An 18,642-nucleotide genomic window follows, 5' to 3' on the forward strand; every position below is an offset into this window, starting at 1 on the left:
ATTCACAGCTGGGCAGTTAATAAGATCTCTCCAAACCGGGCATGGTGGTGCATGCCTGTAATCCAAGCAACTTGGGAGGCCGAGGCAGGAGGATTACGAATTCAAATCTAGCCTCAGCAACTTAGTGAGGCCCTGAGCAACTCAGTGAGACCCCGTCTCTAATAAAATATAAAAAGGGGATGAATCCCTCTGAGGAGAAACAGGGTAAAACCAACTAGTGAACATTAATAAGGAGAATAAGCCAAGGTTAAAGGCTTTCTGGGCAGAACAGGGTCTGCAGGTGAATGCCAAGGCCCCATCACACAGGCAGGAACCCCCTTGGGCCTGGGAAAGTCTGGAGAGGAGGTCTGGGCTGGGGAGAAGCTGTTGTCACGACAAGCCAGGCAGTGTCACTGTAAACCCCATGGTAGAGCATCTAGACAGGGATCTCATCACCATCACTAGCACAGAGGGGAAAACTCAGGCAGGAGGAATCGAGATGAGCTTCTGAGAGTCAACTGAAGGGCTGGGGATGTAGCTCAGTGACAGGGTGTTTGTATGTGAGGCTTGTATGTATGGATGGATCCGAGCTGTAGCATCATAAAAAAAAAGACAGAAAATGAAAAAATAAAATAAAATAAAAAAGGGAGTGGTGGTGGTAAACAGAAGCCTGGTACCACAGCCTGTGCCACACACACGCAGGTATACCCACCTCCCTCCACCAGACACCCTCCTCTCTCCAGCCTTCAAGCAGACAGTGACTCCTCTGGCTTCCTGAAGGGCATGTGCAGACCCCAGAGTCTAAGTCCAAAGGGCCTTACCAGGCTTTTATTCAGATTTCACTCTGGGTTGGGACCCCTGGGACTGCAGGGATGGCCCTGCAGCTGAGAGTGTCTGTCACAACCACTCAATCTGCTATTATTGCTCAAAAGCAGCCACAAAAAAAAAAAAAAAAAAGTGACAATGTATAGGAAGGGCTGTGTTCAATAAAACTTACTTACAAACATAGTGGCCAGCTATCGGCCACAGTTTGCTGATCCTTTATTACAGACTCATGATGCAGTAGGTATAGTCAATAACTTTGTAATAAAACAGAAGAGTGTGTATACTACATCTGGTAGAGAAGCTGGCGAGTGGTAAGGGTAAGTAGTGGTAGTGCAGGTAGTAATCCTAATGGTGAAACTTATTTACATATAACATTATACTTAACAGTACTGGGTTGCAATATAAAATAGTTTTAATTCTGTGAAATGCAATCAAAAAGTTTGAAAGACACTGCTCTAACTCAACCCCTTCTCTTACAGATGTGGAAACTGAGACCCAGAGAGATGAAGAACTTGGCCAAGCTCATCCATCGGCTGTTAGCATAGCTGGAATTAGATCTTGGGTCTTCTGGTTGTCATTCCAATGAACCTTCTGCCATTCCACACGGCTTAGGGGCTCATATAAAGATGAAGCCCAGTTCTGGGGCCAACTTTCTCTCTGCTTTTGGTTCCCCCACCTCTCCCAGAAGGATGCAGGAGGCAGAGCTGAAGGAGTTATAGCCTCAGAGACAGGCTAGGCTCCAGATGGTAAGAAGCAGTGTCCCTGAGGGACAGCAGCATCACCGAGAGGGAGACTGAGGGCACATGGGTCTGTGGGTCTGTGGGGGGGCAGAGGAGCGCAGGAAGGTGAAGCCAACTCTCCTGTTGTGCCGGGCGGAGCTCTAGGTGAAGAGGACAGAAGGCTGCCAATTCTAGTGCAGACAGCACCAACGTGGACAGCAGCAGAAAGAGCCAGTGAAAGGCCAAGAGAAAGGCCGAGGTGCAGGTGGACCAACAGACAGAGAGACCAGGGCTGGCTCCCAGTTGCCCCCAGGAACCCCAGCCACCCGCCACACTCAGAGACTGAGAGACAGACTCTGGCCCAAAGAACAGTTCACTCACAGGGGGCATAAAACATCATGAGCAGAGGCTTCTCTTCCTTCTTCAGGAGTCGTCTGAAGTCCTGAGGCACAAAGAGAGACAACACTGGCAGGTCACATACAATGCCCAACAGGATGCCACCTCCCCCTGCCTCTGCCCAGCAGGAGGTCAACACATCAGAAGTCACACTGACACAGCCTTAGCACATAGGAGCTGGAAGAATCTCAGAGTGGATCTATTCTAGACCACCCTTACGTATTATAGAGGGGGAAACTGAGTCCCTAAGGAGACTCGAGGGCCACTGGTACAGAAGCAGGCTACTGGCTTTACTTTTGGCTCCATCTGAACAATAAAAGATGTCAAGGAGCTATTTTTGTCCCAAATCTATTGAAAAGATGGCCCCTTCATGTGACTTTGGGAATGGTTTTTGTGGTAGCGAAGGTAGCTGTTTTCTTGTTTGTCCCACTTGGCCAGATGAGGATCTGCTGGCTGTGGTCACGGGGTCAACCCATGTCCACTCATCTCTTCCCCAGCTCCATCCGTGTCTACTGTACTCACGGTGGTGGGGGGGGGGCATAAAGATGAGGCCTGCCCCGCCCTCCAGGAGGTTACAGCCTAAAGGCTTCATTCTTATTTGCAAAATCCTTAGATCAGAGCTTGGCACATTATTAAGCAATATATAATGATTTGTTAAATAAACACAATAAATGTAAAAAGGACAAATGGTTACAACAATGCTAATGGTAAGACATAAGTGTCAGCAGGATAGAGGCTGTTCTTCCAACAAGAGCCAAAGATGGATGAGAAAAAGCGGGTCCATCAAGGGCGAAGAAGCAAGCAGACATGGCATTATTTTGATGAAAATGAGCTCCTCTAACCAGTTTTCACTAAAGAAAATTAGAGGTTTTCTTCTTCTGAATAATAAGAAAAATAAGAGAAAAACTCAAAATGTAGCTTCTGGCAGCAACAAGGCATTAGGTAAATAAATGATGGCACACTCCACACAATGGAACACCACCACAGCATTACGAAGGGCGATGAGAAACACTTAAAGCCATGATAAGATGTGCATGTTACATTAAGCAGGGAGGGGGAGCCAGTTACAAAACGGCACTAAAATGTACCAACACTTTTGTGAGTAAAAATATTTATGTATGCATTACATTAAAAGCCTAGAAGGCTTACAAAACATATCAGCAGTGGAAATCTCTCAATGAAAAGGTATGGGATGATGTGTGGGTTTTTAAGGCTTACGTTATATTTCTCTATTTTCAACAACAAATGTGTGTTACTTAAAAATTTGCTGTTAGATTAAAAAAAAAAGATTGCAATTTTTTGGTGAGGTTCTCAATAAATCCTGAAAAAGTTTACTCTTATTTACGTAACTAGAGGGTTTAGGCATTGGTTCTCAAGCAGGATTGGTGACCAAGCGATTACCAAGACAACCAGAAAGGGTCTCTAAATGATCATGCTGTTTATTTGGGAGTAAGCAGGGAGCACTGGGAGGTTGATCAGGCCAGCATGGTGGCCAGGGACAAGTGCAAAGGGAATGGGATAAAGGGGAATTTTTAAGGGTAAAATGAAGAGGATGACATAAGTTATTTTGAAAAAATAATCCTTGGCCACGAAGATCAATTACAAGGGTGCCATCAGTCCAAGGGTTGACCAGTCATTGGGTAGATGTCTATGCAGAAGTATTTCAGGTATAAAGCTGCAGTACCTTTGTGCAAGGATGTGGTTCTGATGGAATCTTTTGCACCAGTTCCTGTTGTCAGGCATAAATGCATATAAGAACCTCTCCTTCCTAACTTCACGGCTTTATTTATTTTATTATTATCTTGTTGTTGTTAGGGCTTCACATGTATGACTCCATTTTGATTCTGACAACTTTCACACGATATATTTGACCCTAACTAGGGATGACAGATACAAACACTTTAAAAATTACCTCTGGGATCTCTGGAGAGAAAACCCGGTAAAAGATGTGAGAAGAAAAGGTTTTATTGAGCCTGCAGCAATTTGGTTTCATATATTGAGTAGTAATAAATATTACATGCAAAAGATGCTTAATTGCTTTCACCAAGTATAGAATTCTAAGCCTACAAATTCAATCAGTAATTCAAACCTGAAATTGAACCTATAGTTATTTTATGTGGGGATTCTAGAAGCAGAAAAACAGCTACACCTTGCATTTCTGCATGAGAGAAAAGAGCATAAAGAATATCAACAAGATTACTGACAGGGGTGAAGAAAATACTTCTGCTTAATATTCCTGCAGCTATGGAAGAACAATCTTAGGAAGTTCAGGACATGACATTTGTGATGGGAAGGTGCCAAGCAATTGCTTTCCAGAGAAGCTAAAAATATTTATCATCTCAGGAGCAACAATCAGTTTGGGCACTTTGTTTTTTCGTATTCTGGGTACCATGCCACCCTCTTCTGACACTTGCCCCACTCCCCTCTCACACATGCCATGTCTTATAAAGACTACTTTCTAGCTGGCCTATACTGGCACTTCTATCCCAGGGAATGTTGATGCCCAGCCCCTTAAACCAAATCACCACAAACTGACCTCTTTGGATTGCCCACAAGATCACATGTGACCTCTGGAAAGTAAGGTACCATTTCCTTTTGTGGTAGGGAGTATTAAGAGCAGAGTCAGGGTTGTGGCTCAGCGGTAGAGCGCTTGTCTAGCACGTGTGAGGCTTTAGGTTCGATCCTCAACACCACAAAAAATAAATAAACAAAATGAAGGTATTGTGTCCAACTACTTCTAAAAAATAAATATTAAAAAAAAAGAGAGAGTAGAGTGGACCTTACTCCCAGCTACTCAGGAGGCTGAGGCAGAAGGATCGCTGGAGCCCACAAGTTTGAAGGCAGCCTGAGCAACACAGCAAGACCCTGTTCTCAAAAAATGAATAAATAAAGACTGTGGGTTCTAAATCTCCATGTTATATGACATTGGATAGTTGGTATAACTCACCTCCAAAACTGTGGGACAAAATAAATATTTCCTTCTTAAAAAAAAAAAAACAAACAACTCAATAATTTTAAGTGAAAAGGGAGATGAGGCAGAATAAGAGTAAAGTTATGTTTTATTTTACCACAATAAGAACAAGCATTCTCTCTCCATCTACAATGATGCCGCACAGACCACGTGAAACTTAACAGAGAAGTCCTTGCCCAGCCCCATGGGAAGGCACAGCTAAGCCAACAGGGCACTGATACAAACAGGTGAGTGTGGATAGGATGCACACTCAGGCCAGGGGAGGGGCAGCCCGGAGCTAGGGCAGCTAGCTAGCTACAGCTAGGAAGGGAGGCAGACGGTAAGCTAGGCCTGCCCTTCCAGCCCTCCATGAGTCAGTTCTGGAAATTGAAGTTTAAGAGGATAAATAACGTGTTCAAAATTACATGATGACTCAGAATTATAGAGACCTGACCCATGTCTTCGGTAATTCAACCGAAATCAGATTATTTATTCTCACATTATTCTTTAAAAGAGAAAAACAATCCACTTTAAAAAACAAGTCAAAAAATGCAAAACCAAGCCCAGCAACATCTAGATTATATAACAAGAGGATATTTATTCATTCATTTAATTATCTTTATGAGCTACTAACAATCAGACCCTGAGCCTCCCAGGCTAGGCAAGCACTCTATCACTCAGCTACACACCCAGTAGGGGGATATTTGAAATAATATTCTTGAAAAGAAAATAAAACATGTTAAAATAAATTAAATAAGGTGTTGAAGGATGGAGAAAGTCCTCAGGCAGTCAACCTGTAACTTATTGATTATATCACAAAGCTGAGAAGGGGAATCGAACATTAGGGTCCTGGTCCAGTTCCCCTTTCTCAGCTCCTCGGCTCAGCTCCTCTGGAGGCCAGGTACAGCCGAAGCTGCACCAAATCAGAACTGAAGCAGAATAGATTACCTTTTCACTGTCAATGTGAACAACATCTTTGGCTCCAGGATCTTCCTCCCACAATGGAGGCCCTTTTGGATCCTTCAGAAAGGCCACTATGGACTGAGGAGAACAAAGAGAAAAAAATGTGTTTTAGCCAGGAAAAGAGGGAGGTGGGGAAATAGGGAACTGCCCTGTTTCCCTGCCTGGAGTCCCAGGTACATGCAGTGCAGAGCTTGGGACTGTATGTGGCATATGCATGAAGGGTGAGCTATTTCCTTTGTCTGCTGACATCATTGCTAAGTACACCCAAATGCTAAGTGCCCCTAAGCACCTCCATCACTCCCACCAGGCTTTGTCAAGCACATGACACCTTCCTGTTCAGCTGATCCATACTTAATTATGCATTTTCATGGAAAAAAAATAGAAATTTCAGACAATGAACTCGATTATTCAAACCAGAGACACACTAGTGCTTCTACTAAATCTTACCTCCTTCAAGAAGACTTTCCAATTTAACTGAATAAAGGTCTCTAGCCTTGTCCCAAGTAGATACTTCTGCATTCCTGCAGCCACTTAAACCGTCAATCTCATAAGCAAATAAACACACTTACTTATTACCTGCTTGCTATTTCTAAACTGGTTGTGGAATAGGTTGGATCCTGACTATCCTCCGCTGAGTCGATCAATGGTCCCAGCCTGGGAAGCCCTCAGGGCAGGGTGCTCGTCAATATGGCCAGGAGCTCTGCTATATTTCTCTCCCTGCAGGCCCTCCTTCTAGACCAACGGGAATAAGGCTAAAGAGCTTAGCTGGCCTTTGACATGTGGACCACTGACCCAGATCTCCACTCCTTCTGGGGAAGGTATCTGAGGGGCAGAGAAGAGGAGCACTGTCCCCCTGCTGCCCTCCCTGCCCCACCTGCTGCGCTTTGCTGGTGTGGACAGATGTAGCATTCTCTTTTCCTTCAGGCGGTCACTCTGGGAAATGACTCTCAGTCTGTGAGAACCAGGAAAGGTTTGCCAGAGACCAGTCACACCTCCACCCCTCCCACCCTGGAGGGAGTTGCTGGCTTGTGTCAACACACAAGGCTCTCCAAGTCCACAGTTTGATAGAGGGAAATCCTGTTACTTCAGTCAACTTTGAACAAGCTCCAATGAGCAGATGTTAAACTAGGGTGTGTGTGTGTGGAAGGGGTGGGGTGCTGGGGTCTGTGTGCACATGCTCATGTGTTTTGGGAGGGAGGGGTCTGAGGTGAGAAAACACCCCTTTAATGAGATGCATTCAGCCCATCTGCTGGTCACACATAAAGAGGACCTCGGCAAGGCTTACCATTTCTGCAACCTCCGATGCGGAAAGAACTACTAGGGGAGAATGGGAGACTGCCAAGCCTTTATAGGGTCTCATTCAGGTAGCACTTCTGAATGAAGTGCTGTTCAAATGAAACTGTGAAGTACTTCCTGGCAAGGGAAGAACAGCCATTTCTGCCACAGTAAAAGGCAGATCTGTCCTTGCACAGTCCCTTGTCAATGCTTCACCGTGACAAAATGAGCCAAAGTGGAACTGGCAGCACCTTCCGGAAGCCCACACTCACCCACAGCTGTGTAGGTGCCTGCCCACGTGGCATGTGAGGAAGATGCTAGTGGGTGCCCACCAGCCTGCTGTTCCAGAAATACCTGGTGTAGGTGTCCTCAATCTAGGGTGCACTATGGACGTCAGGAGTGTGGAAAGCCCCAGCTCACCAAGCTCAGCTACTGCACTACATGCACAGAAATGTGCATATAGTGCAATGATTGTCAGTGTGCAATGATTGTCAGTGGGATCAATGGGTTGGGAGCTGCTCTGGGGGACTCCTGTCCCCACACCCTGCATGAGCTAAGCTTATGTTAGCACAACTTCCTCACCACCCCTCTTCCTCATCAAGAAACAGAGACAATGTCAATGGAAAAAGAAACGGCCTCTTTTAATATAACAACTGCAACAGTCACATTTGTGACCTTCTGGTTTTCAGGGGAGATTATTCTCATTTAACAGAAGTGAACAATCCCATCTACAGGTTCTCTCCCACTGGTTTAACTGAATGAGATCCTGGTGGAAAGGTCTGCAAGGAGCAGCACCAGGGAGTCCACCCTAAGTGCTCAGAATCACTTGGCCTTCAGGACATATTTGTGACTATGGTCATAGTTCAGAACTAGAACACCTTTGGAGAAGGTCATCAGAGGGTCATCTGAATCCAGGCTCCCAGGCATCTCAGGTCCTTACCACTTACGTAATAAGGACTTCGGTCGACACAGGCTGACAAGCAGAAGTTCCTTTTTTGAGTTTCCTGCTATTTGCAAGTGGGGAGATGTATTATGCCCTCACTTATATGGTCTCTGACTTCCTTAGGGGTCACAGTATAGCTCCTGTGACAGGCCCTGGCACAACCATGCGGGATGACAACAATAACAGCCAGAGCATAAGCCTGCAGACTGTGTGCCACCCTCTCCAGAGGTCCTCCATCTTTCTAGATCAGGGTCCCAGGAATACCCTGAAAGGAAAGCTAATCAGTGACCAAGGCAGGCTTTGATCTCAGCTGCTCAAGCAGAAGAGGCAGAAGCAGTCAGGTAGTCACAGAGAACTTTATGTCACTGTCCCCACACCCTGAAGAACTCTAGGTATTCTGTCCCAGTCCCTCTCAGCCATATGGACTTTAGGATCCTGGGACTATGGGTGCCCACTATGTCAGAAATCAAAGACTTTGACCCTGTACAAGGCTCAGCCCACTGTTCCAGCTCATTGATGCAGAAATCAAGAGGATGGGTGAGGAAGCTGCTCCCTCCACAGGAATGGAACAAAGGCCAGGACTCTGTCCCCTCCATCACTCAGTGGCAAACTGGGACCCCTTAGGCTTCTTGCTACATTCACGCTATATAGTTCTGAACAGCCACTACTCCCTGATCTATGATCTCAGGGCAGATTCCTCAGAGGCCCACCTGATTACAAAAAAACAAGCCAGCTTCTCTTTCCAATGCATAAGCAATTCCCCCTCCCACCCCGGGGGAGCATGACTTCTCTCCAAGGACTGATAGCAATCAGCCCCTACAGAGGGTGAAAGCCACACAGTAACCTAACCAAAAGGACACATTGTGAGCAGATAAACAAGAAGCAACTTGAAGGGTGAGGGGTGGGAGACAGAGGGAGAGAGGGAAGGACAGCTACACAGATAGACAGACAGGAAAGGATGGAAGGAGGCAGATGGAGAAAGGCAGACAGACTGATAGGGTCCAACCCAGTCTGAGATTCAGGAGAGTTACAGAAACTGAGCTTAGCCCAGGCTGGTGCCAGAGGAAACGCAAGGCCCAGTCAAGGTGGAGGAGCAGCATCCGGATCAGAAGTGAAAGGAGACGGGACTGAGGAAGAAGATGCCGGAGCTGAAGGAGAAGGGCTGAGGGCTGGGCAGCTGCTCTGCGATAAGGGGGCGGCACCTGTACATTACAGGGTCTCATTTATTTTCATCTACGCTTTTCCATCCACATTTAGATTGGACTGGTAGCAGGGAACACTTCAGTAACATCCATATCTCATCTGGAACAAGCCACATCAGCCCAAAGGTACCATCAGCTCAAGTTACCTAATGCCAACTTATCCATGCTAACCTGGGCACACCACAAGACCCCTTTGGTAACAGGTATCCACTATGGGCACCACCACAGAGATGGGGAGATGGCTTTGAAGTCACAAAGTGAGGAGTGGAGAGACATGACATCACCTGCCTCACCAGAAAACTCCTATAAGTTCGTCAACCTCTCTGTGAGGCTGGGTTTTCCCCTTGTGTTAACAATTACAAACTTTTCCAGAAATTCTGTTCACACAGGATCTAGAGATGAGGATCCTCAGGTCTTTCGGAAGAGCCATTGTGCGATCTGCCCTCCTCCCTTCTCTCACTGGGAAACCACCAGACTCTGGGCATCCATTCAGGCCCTACCCCTGCTGAGAGCGAGGGAAGTGAATTTACCTTAAATGTCACAGCTCGGTTATATTCAGTATGAAATGCACCATCCCTGTCAAATGAGAAAAAGGTGTTAACTTTAAGGATGGTTGTAAAGATGCATACCTTTGGTTTTTCTAAAGCATCTTAATAAGACTCAGCTACGGAACACAGTTCAGGATATTTTTTCTTTTAAGAAATAAATATAAACACAGGGAAAAAAAAACCATTCTGCAATGAAATTAATCTAACTAAAAATTGCTGTTCTCTGTGAATACCAATGAAAGCTTTCAGCAGTTACTTGGAAATTGGAATTGTCTCCCATGTACTTACTGGTAATGGAATAATTCAACCTTTTTGTCCTTCGGGCTGAGGTCAACTTTCATCTTCTTGCACAATTTTCTGCTCTCTGTGTCACTGAAAGACACAAATGTCGGGAACCATTTGTTACCTGAAGTCCTCACATAGGTGCTGACAGCAAAATCTGCTGGTGGCCTTAGAAATAAGCCTGGTACCTGGAATTCTCAGTAGCAGATGAGAAGTCAAAAGTGGGTTCTTAGAGAGTTAGGGAAAGAACACCCATCAGGATGCAGTCTGATCAAGAGAGACAGGGACAAGCAGACAGGAGTATCACTTCTCTTAAGTGGCCACACGAATGGGTCCAGACAGAGAAAGTGTCTGGAAACTGAGCAGGCAGATGGCACACTGTGGTAAGAAAAGAAATCCACCCCTAAGCCAGCTCTGGTGGCAGGCACGTGTAGTGCCAGCTACTTGAGGCAGAAGGATCCCTGAAGTCATACTGGGGAACATAGTAAGACCCTGCCTCAAGAAAAGGAGAGAGAGAGAGAGAGAGAGAGAGAAGAAAGAGAAGGAGGAGGAGGAGGAGGAGGGGAGGAGGGGGAGGAGGAGGAGGAGGAGGAGGAGGAGGAGGAGGAGGAGGAGGAGCAGCAGCAGCAGCAGCAGCAACAGCAACAGCAGCAACAGCAGCAGGGAGAAGAGAAGGGGAGAAAAACAGAAAGGAAACCCCATTCCGGGCTGCTCATAAGATTCACCTGGGAGAATGGGAATAGCTAAGATGGTGGCAGGAGACGGTCATCGTTATACAAAATTCATGAATGAAGATGTGAATTTGGTGTCAACATACCTTATATACAAACAGAGATTTGATAAATTGTGATATAAAGGTATATATAAAAAATTATGAATATAATGCACTCCTCTATTGTGATGTATGTAAGAAATTTAAAAACACACACACACACACACACACACACACACACACAACAACAACAACAACAACAAAAAGATTCACCTGGGAAAGTTTAAACCATACTAATTCCTGATCCTCCCATACCATTACTTCAGGATTGGTGGGGGTAAGGCCCAAGCAAGATTTTGTTTTCAAAGTTCTAACGTGCGTCATCTGTTACAGACTATCTGACCCATAAAAGAGGAAAATTCCCTACCTTATTGAAGAACTGATGAATTTGATCAGATACTGACAAAAGCCAGAGGAGGAAGGGGAGCATTGGTGAAAGGAGCCCCTCCGCTGGCCTCTGAGACATTACACTTCCAATTCTTCTAACCAGAAATGTCTATCAGTGGTTGCTCATGGTTTATAGAGTGCTCATGCATGACCTCATTTAATCTTGGTCCTTTCTGCTAGACAAACAGACCTCCAAGTATGATCCCTGAACCAGCATCACCCATTAGAAATGCAAAATCTCAGCCCCATCCCAGACTTACTGAATCAAAACTCTCAGGGTATTCGAGCAACTGTTTTAACAAGCCTTCCAGGCAATTATGATGCATGTTCAAGTTTGGGAACCACTGTGTGAGACTACTGTCTGGCAGTGGCTCTTTCTCCTTGTCCTCACCTCCCTACATCAGCCCCTCAGAGCCATACCTGCTCTCACAATCCTCTCTGCACTCAGCCAAGCTCCCCATCAGCCAGCCAAAGACAGACCATCAGGGTGCATGTGCAAGAGACTTGCTTGCTATGTCAGGCCATTTCTCCAGATCTGGACGGACATGGTGAGAGCATCTAGGTTATCTAATACCCACTAGATGCCAATGACCACTCTCTTCTACCAAGTACCCAGCCACCTGCAGGAAGTCCCTTCTTTCCTCACCTGTTTACATACCTTACCTCCCTCTATAGCCATCAGCTTCATGCAGCTGTGCAGGAGCCTCAGAACAGATGGACTCATTAAATCACTCAGCTCAATTGTAAAAGCAACACTCAACGATGTACAAGCAAAATTGCAGGACATCAATGTAAGTGTAAAGATATAATTTTCAAGTCAAGAAGCATATCTCCATAGACAGGACGTGTGGGTCAGGGGAGATGTGCCCCTACCCACCCAGGGCCCGGGCTTCCCTCCCCACTAGTCCAGCTGTCTAGCCACATCTGCAGCTATGATGGCTTCCAGCTGCAGACTTGCAAACAGTTGGGACTCAAGAAATGCATAATGCATTGAAGGGAGGAAAGGGTAATGACATTGCAATGGCTCCTCCCTAATGTAGCAAAGGTCTTGTGAGAGCCAGCAAGAAGAGATAAGCTGCAGGTGAAGAGGAGAGTGGGGGGTGGGCGGGGATGGTACACAGCATAAGGAAGGCCCCAGCAACAGGTCGCTGGATACTTTCTCGCCTTAAAGCCCTGTGAGGACCCCACACATGCTTCTTCCAACAAGAGCTATTTTTGTTTGGGTTTGTCTGTCCCTCCAGAGCTCCAGACTTTGTCGTAAAGCTACACTGATAAGTGGCAGGTTTGTTTGAGAGCAACCCAAAGCAAATCTGGTGCCCTTCCCTTGCCTGAGTTAACTTTATTTGGGATACTCATAACCACTGGCCTGGCACCCTCCTTCTCAGGCCTTGTTGTCCTGTGCTCAAATGATTCTTTCTGTCAACACCAACCATACATTCAGTTGCAACAACAGACAGCACCTGGGCCAAGAACCAAGCCCCAGCCCAGGAGCACAGCAGGGGCCTGTGACCCTCACAAGGCAGAGGGAGGAATGACAGGGCTCAGGTCATTCCTACCCCAATCTTTGCCCATCTGCCAGAACCTATACCACGGAAAAGTCCTGCTGCTGCAACCTCAGATCCCCTGCAGGCCAGAACATGCTTAGGAACAATGCTTCAAATTAACCATGTGGCTGGTGGAGCTGGGAGCACAGAGGCACCCTGGTCAGTATGGCCCGAGGTCTGGCCCAGACTGCAGCAACAGGCCTTCATTATAGTTAATCACCCATCTGTGCCCCAGGATTCCTTGTGGCAGACTCTATACACCCTCTTCCTTAGGCTATGTGACACTCCCAAGAATTCTCTCCCCTCCTTTACCCCCTGAACACACACTCCTTCTGTCAGAGGAGTAGGTAAGGAGGTGGTCTCCTGTCCTGACAGTACACTTCTGACACAGACCTGAGAGCTTCAGCCACCCACCGGATCCAGCATGCCCACTTCCCTTCCACTGTACTGCATTTTCAACATCTGATTGCCTGTCCACTGACTGTCCCCATTCCAAACGTTTGCTCCCTGAAGGCAAGGGATGGGTTTTGTTCACACCTCCTTCCCCAGGGTCACTCTGGCACCTGGCACACAATAGGCACTATAAATAAGCTCACTGTGGGGGGAGGGGTGACGGAGCAGAATCAATGATGTCTTGGAGCTGCTGGGCTGAGGTCCTGCAAGTCAGGCTTTCTGGGCTGTGTGCTGGGCTCCAGGAATCCTGCCAGGTGACAATTCCTAATGGGGTACTCTCAGCCCTGTTCCCCTCCCCCTAATCCTGTCTCTTAGAGTGTCTAAGTGTGCACGTGAACATGTACTAATTGTGCAGCACAGACAATAAAATTCATAAGAGTTCAAGAAGGGGAGAAAATTACCCAAGCTCTGGGACTTAAAAGGATCTGGGTTGATAGATTAAGTACAATTAATTGATCTACTGTCTCCCTTCTTCCCTGCCTCCGCCAGCCTGTGGCTGAGACTCTGGGGGGAAAAGGAGACAAAGGCAGACAGCAGGGAAATGAGCTGCTTTGCCTGAGTCACGGAGTGTCAAGGCCCACCCCTGGTCCTTGGCCCCTGGCCTGCAGGAACCAGCCATAAGTCTGCCCACTCACTCACCTACTGTTCCAGGGAGCAAGGCATCAAGGTCACTGATCTGCTATAACCCGTCCCTCCCCACTCACTTGGATCTTCTCTAAGGAAAATGAGGAGGGAAAAATGAGAGCTCTGTCCACACCTCTCCCGCTCCACATAAGCACAGCATTGTCATATGGAGCTGCTGCAGGTGGCTGGCTGATAGTCTGGTGGCTGCTGCAGGTGTGTGATGCTGTGCTGATTTGATCTTCACGTGTGATGATAATTATCCAAGAGCCTGGTGACATACACTTCTAGGAGTCAGATCCGGGGATGACAGGTGGGAGTGAGAGGAAGAAGAAAGAGAACAAGGTGCTGGAGGCTAAGAAGAGGAGGTATTAGGTCTCCTCCGAGTTGCAGCCTAAGTCCCAAAAACATCCCTGAAGGGAAGCCAGCTGCAATGGTGGCTTCTAGATCTGACTCTGCCACCTTGGACGAGGCTTCCGATTTCTTGAATTGCAAAATGCAGGCCTTGTCCGTGTGAGCTGAATGGAGCTTCTGATCCCTCTACCAGGTCAACTAACACTACAAGATCAAGACAAGTTGCCTTACATTCTGACACATGAACGAGGAGCCAGGACCCAGGACAGAATATAGAAGACTCAAAAAAAAAAAAAAAATCAGAACTCCTGTTATCTCTCTCCTGGCCCCCACTGGATCCTCCCTCCACCGTGGACTGCATTTTTACATCCACAGCATACCACATTCAGTCTCCTGATGGGGTAGAAAAGCAAGGTTGAAAAAAAAGCAAGGCCTGCAGTTGTCTGGCATGAACTCTGTGCTTTTAGCTACCTCGGCTTCCCTGAGTTCCATTTCACCATCAGTCAAAGAAGGGTAAATCTTTTCCTCCCATCTGCCATGGCAGGATTCCAAGCAGATGGACCTGTGATCCCCTTGAGATGAGAAGAAGATAAAATGTGGGTAGTGCCTCACTTCAGAGACAGGAAGGGCAGGGGGTTAAAGCAGAGAGCAGCAGATACTGAGAGTGACTGCCTGGAGCCAAGCAGCCAGGACAATAGGAAGGAATGTGGCTGGGGAGCAGGAGGCAGGGACAGTGAGAGAACAGTCCTGGAACAGCTGGACCTTGAACTTGCACAGACTGCAGTGCCACACAGCACTCTCTGAAGGGGCTCAAAAACAGCAACCCTCTCCGACTGGCTGTTCTCCTAGGTACCTACCTCGGCAAGGTAGGCAATATAGCATGAGGGAGGCGCTGCAGTCAGTGAGAGTGATGGAGAGGAGAGAGAAGGGCGAGGCTTCAACTCCACAGACGCCCCTCCCCACCTGCCTGCTCAGGCCTGTGATTCTAACGCTCTGCTTCTTAGAAGGGACATGTCACCCCAAGTGCATGGCCAAGTGCCAGAAGGAATCTGAAGTCACAATCTGGCACTTCTGGGAATCTATTTTATTGTTTTTTCCCAGGGTAAGTAACGTTTGTCATGCTTGTATATAAAGGGACAAAGGCTAACCACAAATAACTTTCAGAAGAAAATGTAAGACTTCAAAATAATGTTACACCTGCCTTGGCAGGCCTCTCATCTTGCATCGGGGGAGTCAGCACTCTTCCAGGGAAACCAAGCAGATGGGAGGAGAGCAAGGTAGAATGAAAATGTAGTTAGGCAATGACCTTAAACACCTAAGGAAAGAAAGCGACGTGCACTCATCGGGACAGTCTCACCCAGCAGTGCAGCCTCAGGAACCAGCGCACCAGGCTCAGCGAAGGCAGCTGGCTTCAGCTCAACTTCCTGAGAGCAGCACCACACACCAAGGCCCAGCCCCAGGCTGGCAAGGCACAAGGGACGACTAACTCCCTCATGCACAACCCACGTAGCTGGCAACTACCACCAGTGCAACCAAGCTTGGCTGCGGAGGTCAGAGCTGGGAGGTAGAGGGAGGGGGAAGGAGAACTGTCAAACCCTTGGACAGAAGCCATGCTCTCTGCTGACACCTCACAGCACAAGTGACAGCGCCTGGGATCAGGGAGAAACCAAACAGAAGAGAGCACGTGTGACTGCAGGTGCATAAGCGGAAGAGCAAGGAAAGAGCCAGAAGAACCGAAAAAGGGGGAAAAAAGAGCTTCCCCACTGAGGAGAAAAAAGGCCAAAAGAATGGGAGAAGCAGGGACCCAGCCCCTCTCTGGGAAGAAACATCAGAAACTTAGTAAGAGGAGAGGAAAACAGGGGTGGGGACAGAAGATAGCACCTCAGGGAGAAGGAGAGGGGTCACGCACAATAGGGAGAGACACAAAGAAAGACCTCCAGGCAGACACGGGAAGCAAATGCCCCCTGCATACTTTCACATGCACATCAAGCCTGGCAGCTTCTGGCATTTTCTGAACCAGGACAATTTAGGGAGGAGAGCAACTTGGAAGAATCTACTCCACATTTCACAGAAGATTAAGCTGAAGCCCAGAGAACGGCGGTGATTTGCCAAAGGTCCTGCAGCTATTTGTGAACAACCTAGACTTAGAGCCAGGATTCCTGTCCTGTAGTCCTACAAATTCTGCTATACCCCATACTTCATAAGCGGCACAGCAAACACCCCACAGGCTGTGGCTGACTCCCATGCCCAATACCTTCTTGGGTACACTCCACAGACCAAGCAACTTCACTCAAAAAGAAGTTGCTCAACAAATAAAATGTGCTCTCCCATCCAGCTTCTTTCTGGTCGATTTTGCCCAGATGAAAAATAACAATAGCAGAATGGCATTTCCCATTTAAACTGCTTTCTAGTCTACAACATTTACTTACCTGTTCCTTACCACAGACCTGGAAAGAAGACAGATATGTAGCATTGTCACATCCGAGGACAGACTCGGGTTAACTGACTCACTCAAAGTCACAAGACAAGTAAGAAGAGGGGCTGGCCCCGCAACCAGGCCTCCTCCTAATCGAAGGCTGTGCCTTTTATCCCATACACCTGCAAAGACACCTCAGCACCACAGCAGCCTCTTCTTTTACCCAGAGGTTCCCTGATCCTCTCACCTGCCCTTCACCTGCTCATTCCTGATATTCCTGGTCACCCCTATCCCAAGCCCTGGCATCCCCAATCTAGCTTCCAAGCCTTTGCTGGCAGGGCAGGAGGTGGCAGAGTTGGAGAGAATGACATGGGAACCTCAGCAGGGCCCACTGGAGAGGAGGTGCACTCTGGCTGACCATCTGTTGCTTAAAGGAAGCGGGCTAAAGAGAGCAGCGCTGGCTCTGCGCCACCCCTCCCTCCTCTGCAGACAGCAGCGGAAAGCACTCCCGACACCACGTCTGCCCATCCTGGGAGCGTCTCATTCACACACTCACAGACACAGACGGAACGCACGTGGGACCACAGTGGGGACTGCCAACCTAGGGCCCGCCAAGTTAACATGGGGGGCTCCCCTGAGGATTTATAGGGCAAGTTTAGAAGTCTGGAGCTGGAGTGGCTAAATAGAAGGGCAGAAGCCAACTCGGGCCTTTGGGATCTCCTTGTCTCACAGTAGTCCCTGAGACCCGCCACCCAAAGTGACCCGTAGGGACCAGAGCTGTCCCTTGAGTTGCTCGGGTATATTCAGGTGTACTTTGCCTCTAATTTCAAAGTCAGATCCAGATATTCCGGCTCCCAACATAATCCATGTCAGTGCCATAATCCATCTACTTATCTACACTGGTTTAATGCTATTTAATATTTTGGTGTGTACTTCCTCTCATGGAGATAAATTCAATAAACTGAGAAGCAACTATGTGGAACATTCTATCCTTTTCTATACGGTGCCTCTTTTAAGCTCTCACATCAGATTTGCAGGATTTTCTCAGTGGCATTTTTACTGGCCCTAGACATCAGAACTCCAAACTTTAGTCCTGAGCTCTAATCCTCCACATCATCTTCACGTTCTGGCCCTGACCCCATCATTCAGTTGGATGTTCTTCAGCCCATCTAGGGACCAGAGCAGGCCTTTTGCCCCCATAGGGAGTGCCTGAAAGCCATAAGGGCTTCACCCCCCACTGGAACTTCATCTCTTCCGGGCAGCTGTCCTTGGCCTTCCCAGGAAGCATTAAGTGACCACCCCTCTGCATACAGAGCCTCTGTTTACAGGTCCTCCACCCGGCAGTGTATCAGCCTCCTCCCTGCACAGCAGGCTCCCTGAGGGCGCTGTTGCTCATCTGTGCATTCTCAAAGCACATAGTAGGTGCTCAGTAATAGCTTACAAACAGGTCCAGGTGAAAAGAGCGGCAAAATCAAAGCTCTTCTGCCCATTCCTGCCACTGATAAGCCTCTTAGGAACTCTGCACAATAGGGCTCTGTCAGCTTAGCAGAACTATTGTCATCTTCAGATGATAGGGGAATTCTAAAGTGGCTTGCCCCTCCAATAGGCTTTGTTACTTTGCCAGTCATGCAGAACACTGCTGGTAAATGTGGGAGACAGACACCTGGAAGACAGTACCACTTTCAGACCAGCTATGAACTAGAATCAACTAGCAGCTAAGATCTCACCAGCCACCTAGAGAGCAGTCTGTTCTGTTCAGCTAGTGTGGGAACAAATGTGGGGTTGTGAGGTCAGATGCATGCACACGTACTCACACTCACACTCACACACTACTTTGGCTAAGATGTATTCTCCTGGGCTTGTTCAGTGCTTTGTTAAAATATGAATCTCCTTCAATTCTCTCTAATTGTGGGTGGAATAACCCCGAGGCCATCAATTTATAAAACTTCACTTGCAAAACAGTCATTTAGAACTCAGATTGAAATCAGAAAAGGATTATACTGAAGTGGGTTC

The 18,642-nt window shown here is 47.5% G+C and overlaps 1 protein-coding gene across 2 annotated transcripts in view; it reads right to left on the bottom strand.

The window, feature by feature from the left end:
- Pdia5 (protein disulfide isomerase family A member 5) overlaps positions 1-18,642 on the bottom strand; it is an 89,750-nt gene that overhangs the window by 44,800 nt on the left and 26,308 nt on the right. The window contains exons 1-5 of one of the 2 annotated variants that reach the window (XM_078044115.1): positions 15,571-15,591; positions 10,089-10,172; positions 9,783-9,828; positions 5,818-5,910; positions 1,905-1,965 (exon numbers count right to left, since the gene is read on the bottom strand). In XM_078044115.1, coding sequence (XP_077900241.1) covers positions 1,905-1,965; positions 5,818-5,910; positions 9,783-9,828; positions 10,089-10,141 — 253 coding nt within the window. In that variant the 5' untranslated portion in view covers positions 10,142-10,172; positions 15,571-15,591. Of the gene's footprint in view, positions 1-1,904; positions 1,966-5,817; positions 5,911-9,782; positions 9,829-10,088; positions 10,173-15,570; positions 15,592-18,642 lie in introns of those variants that run through there. The other variant, XM_005338888.3, reaches the window with a different exon arrangement.

Source organism: Ictidomys tridecemlineatus, chromosome 3, assembly GCF_052094955.1.
Source record: "Ictidomys tridecemlineatus isolate mIctTri1 chromosome 3, mIctTri1.hap1, whole genome shotgun sequence".
NCBI lineage: Eukaryota > Metazoa > Chordata > Mammalia > Rodentia > Sciuridae > Ictidomys > Ictidomys tridecemlineatus.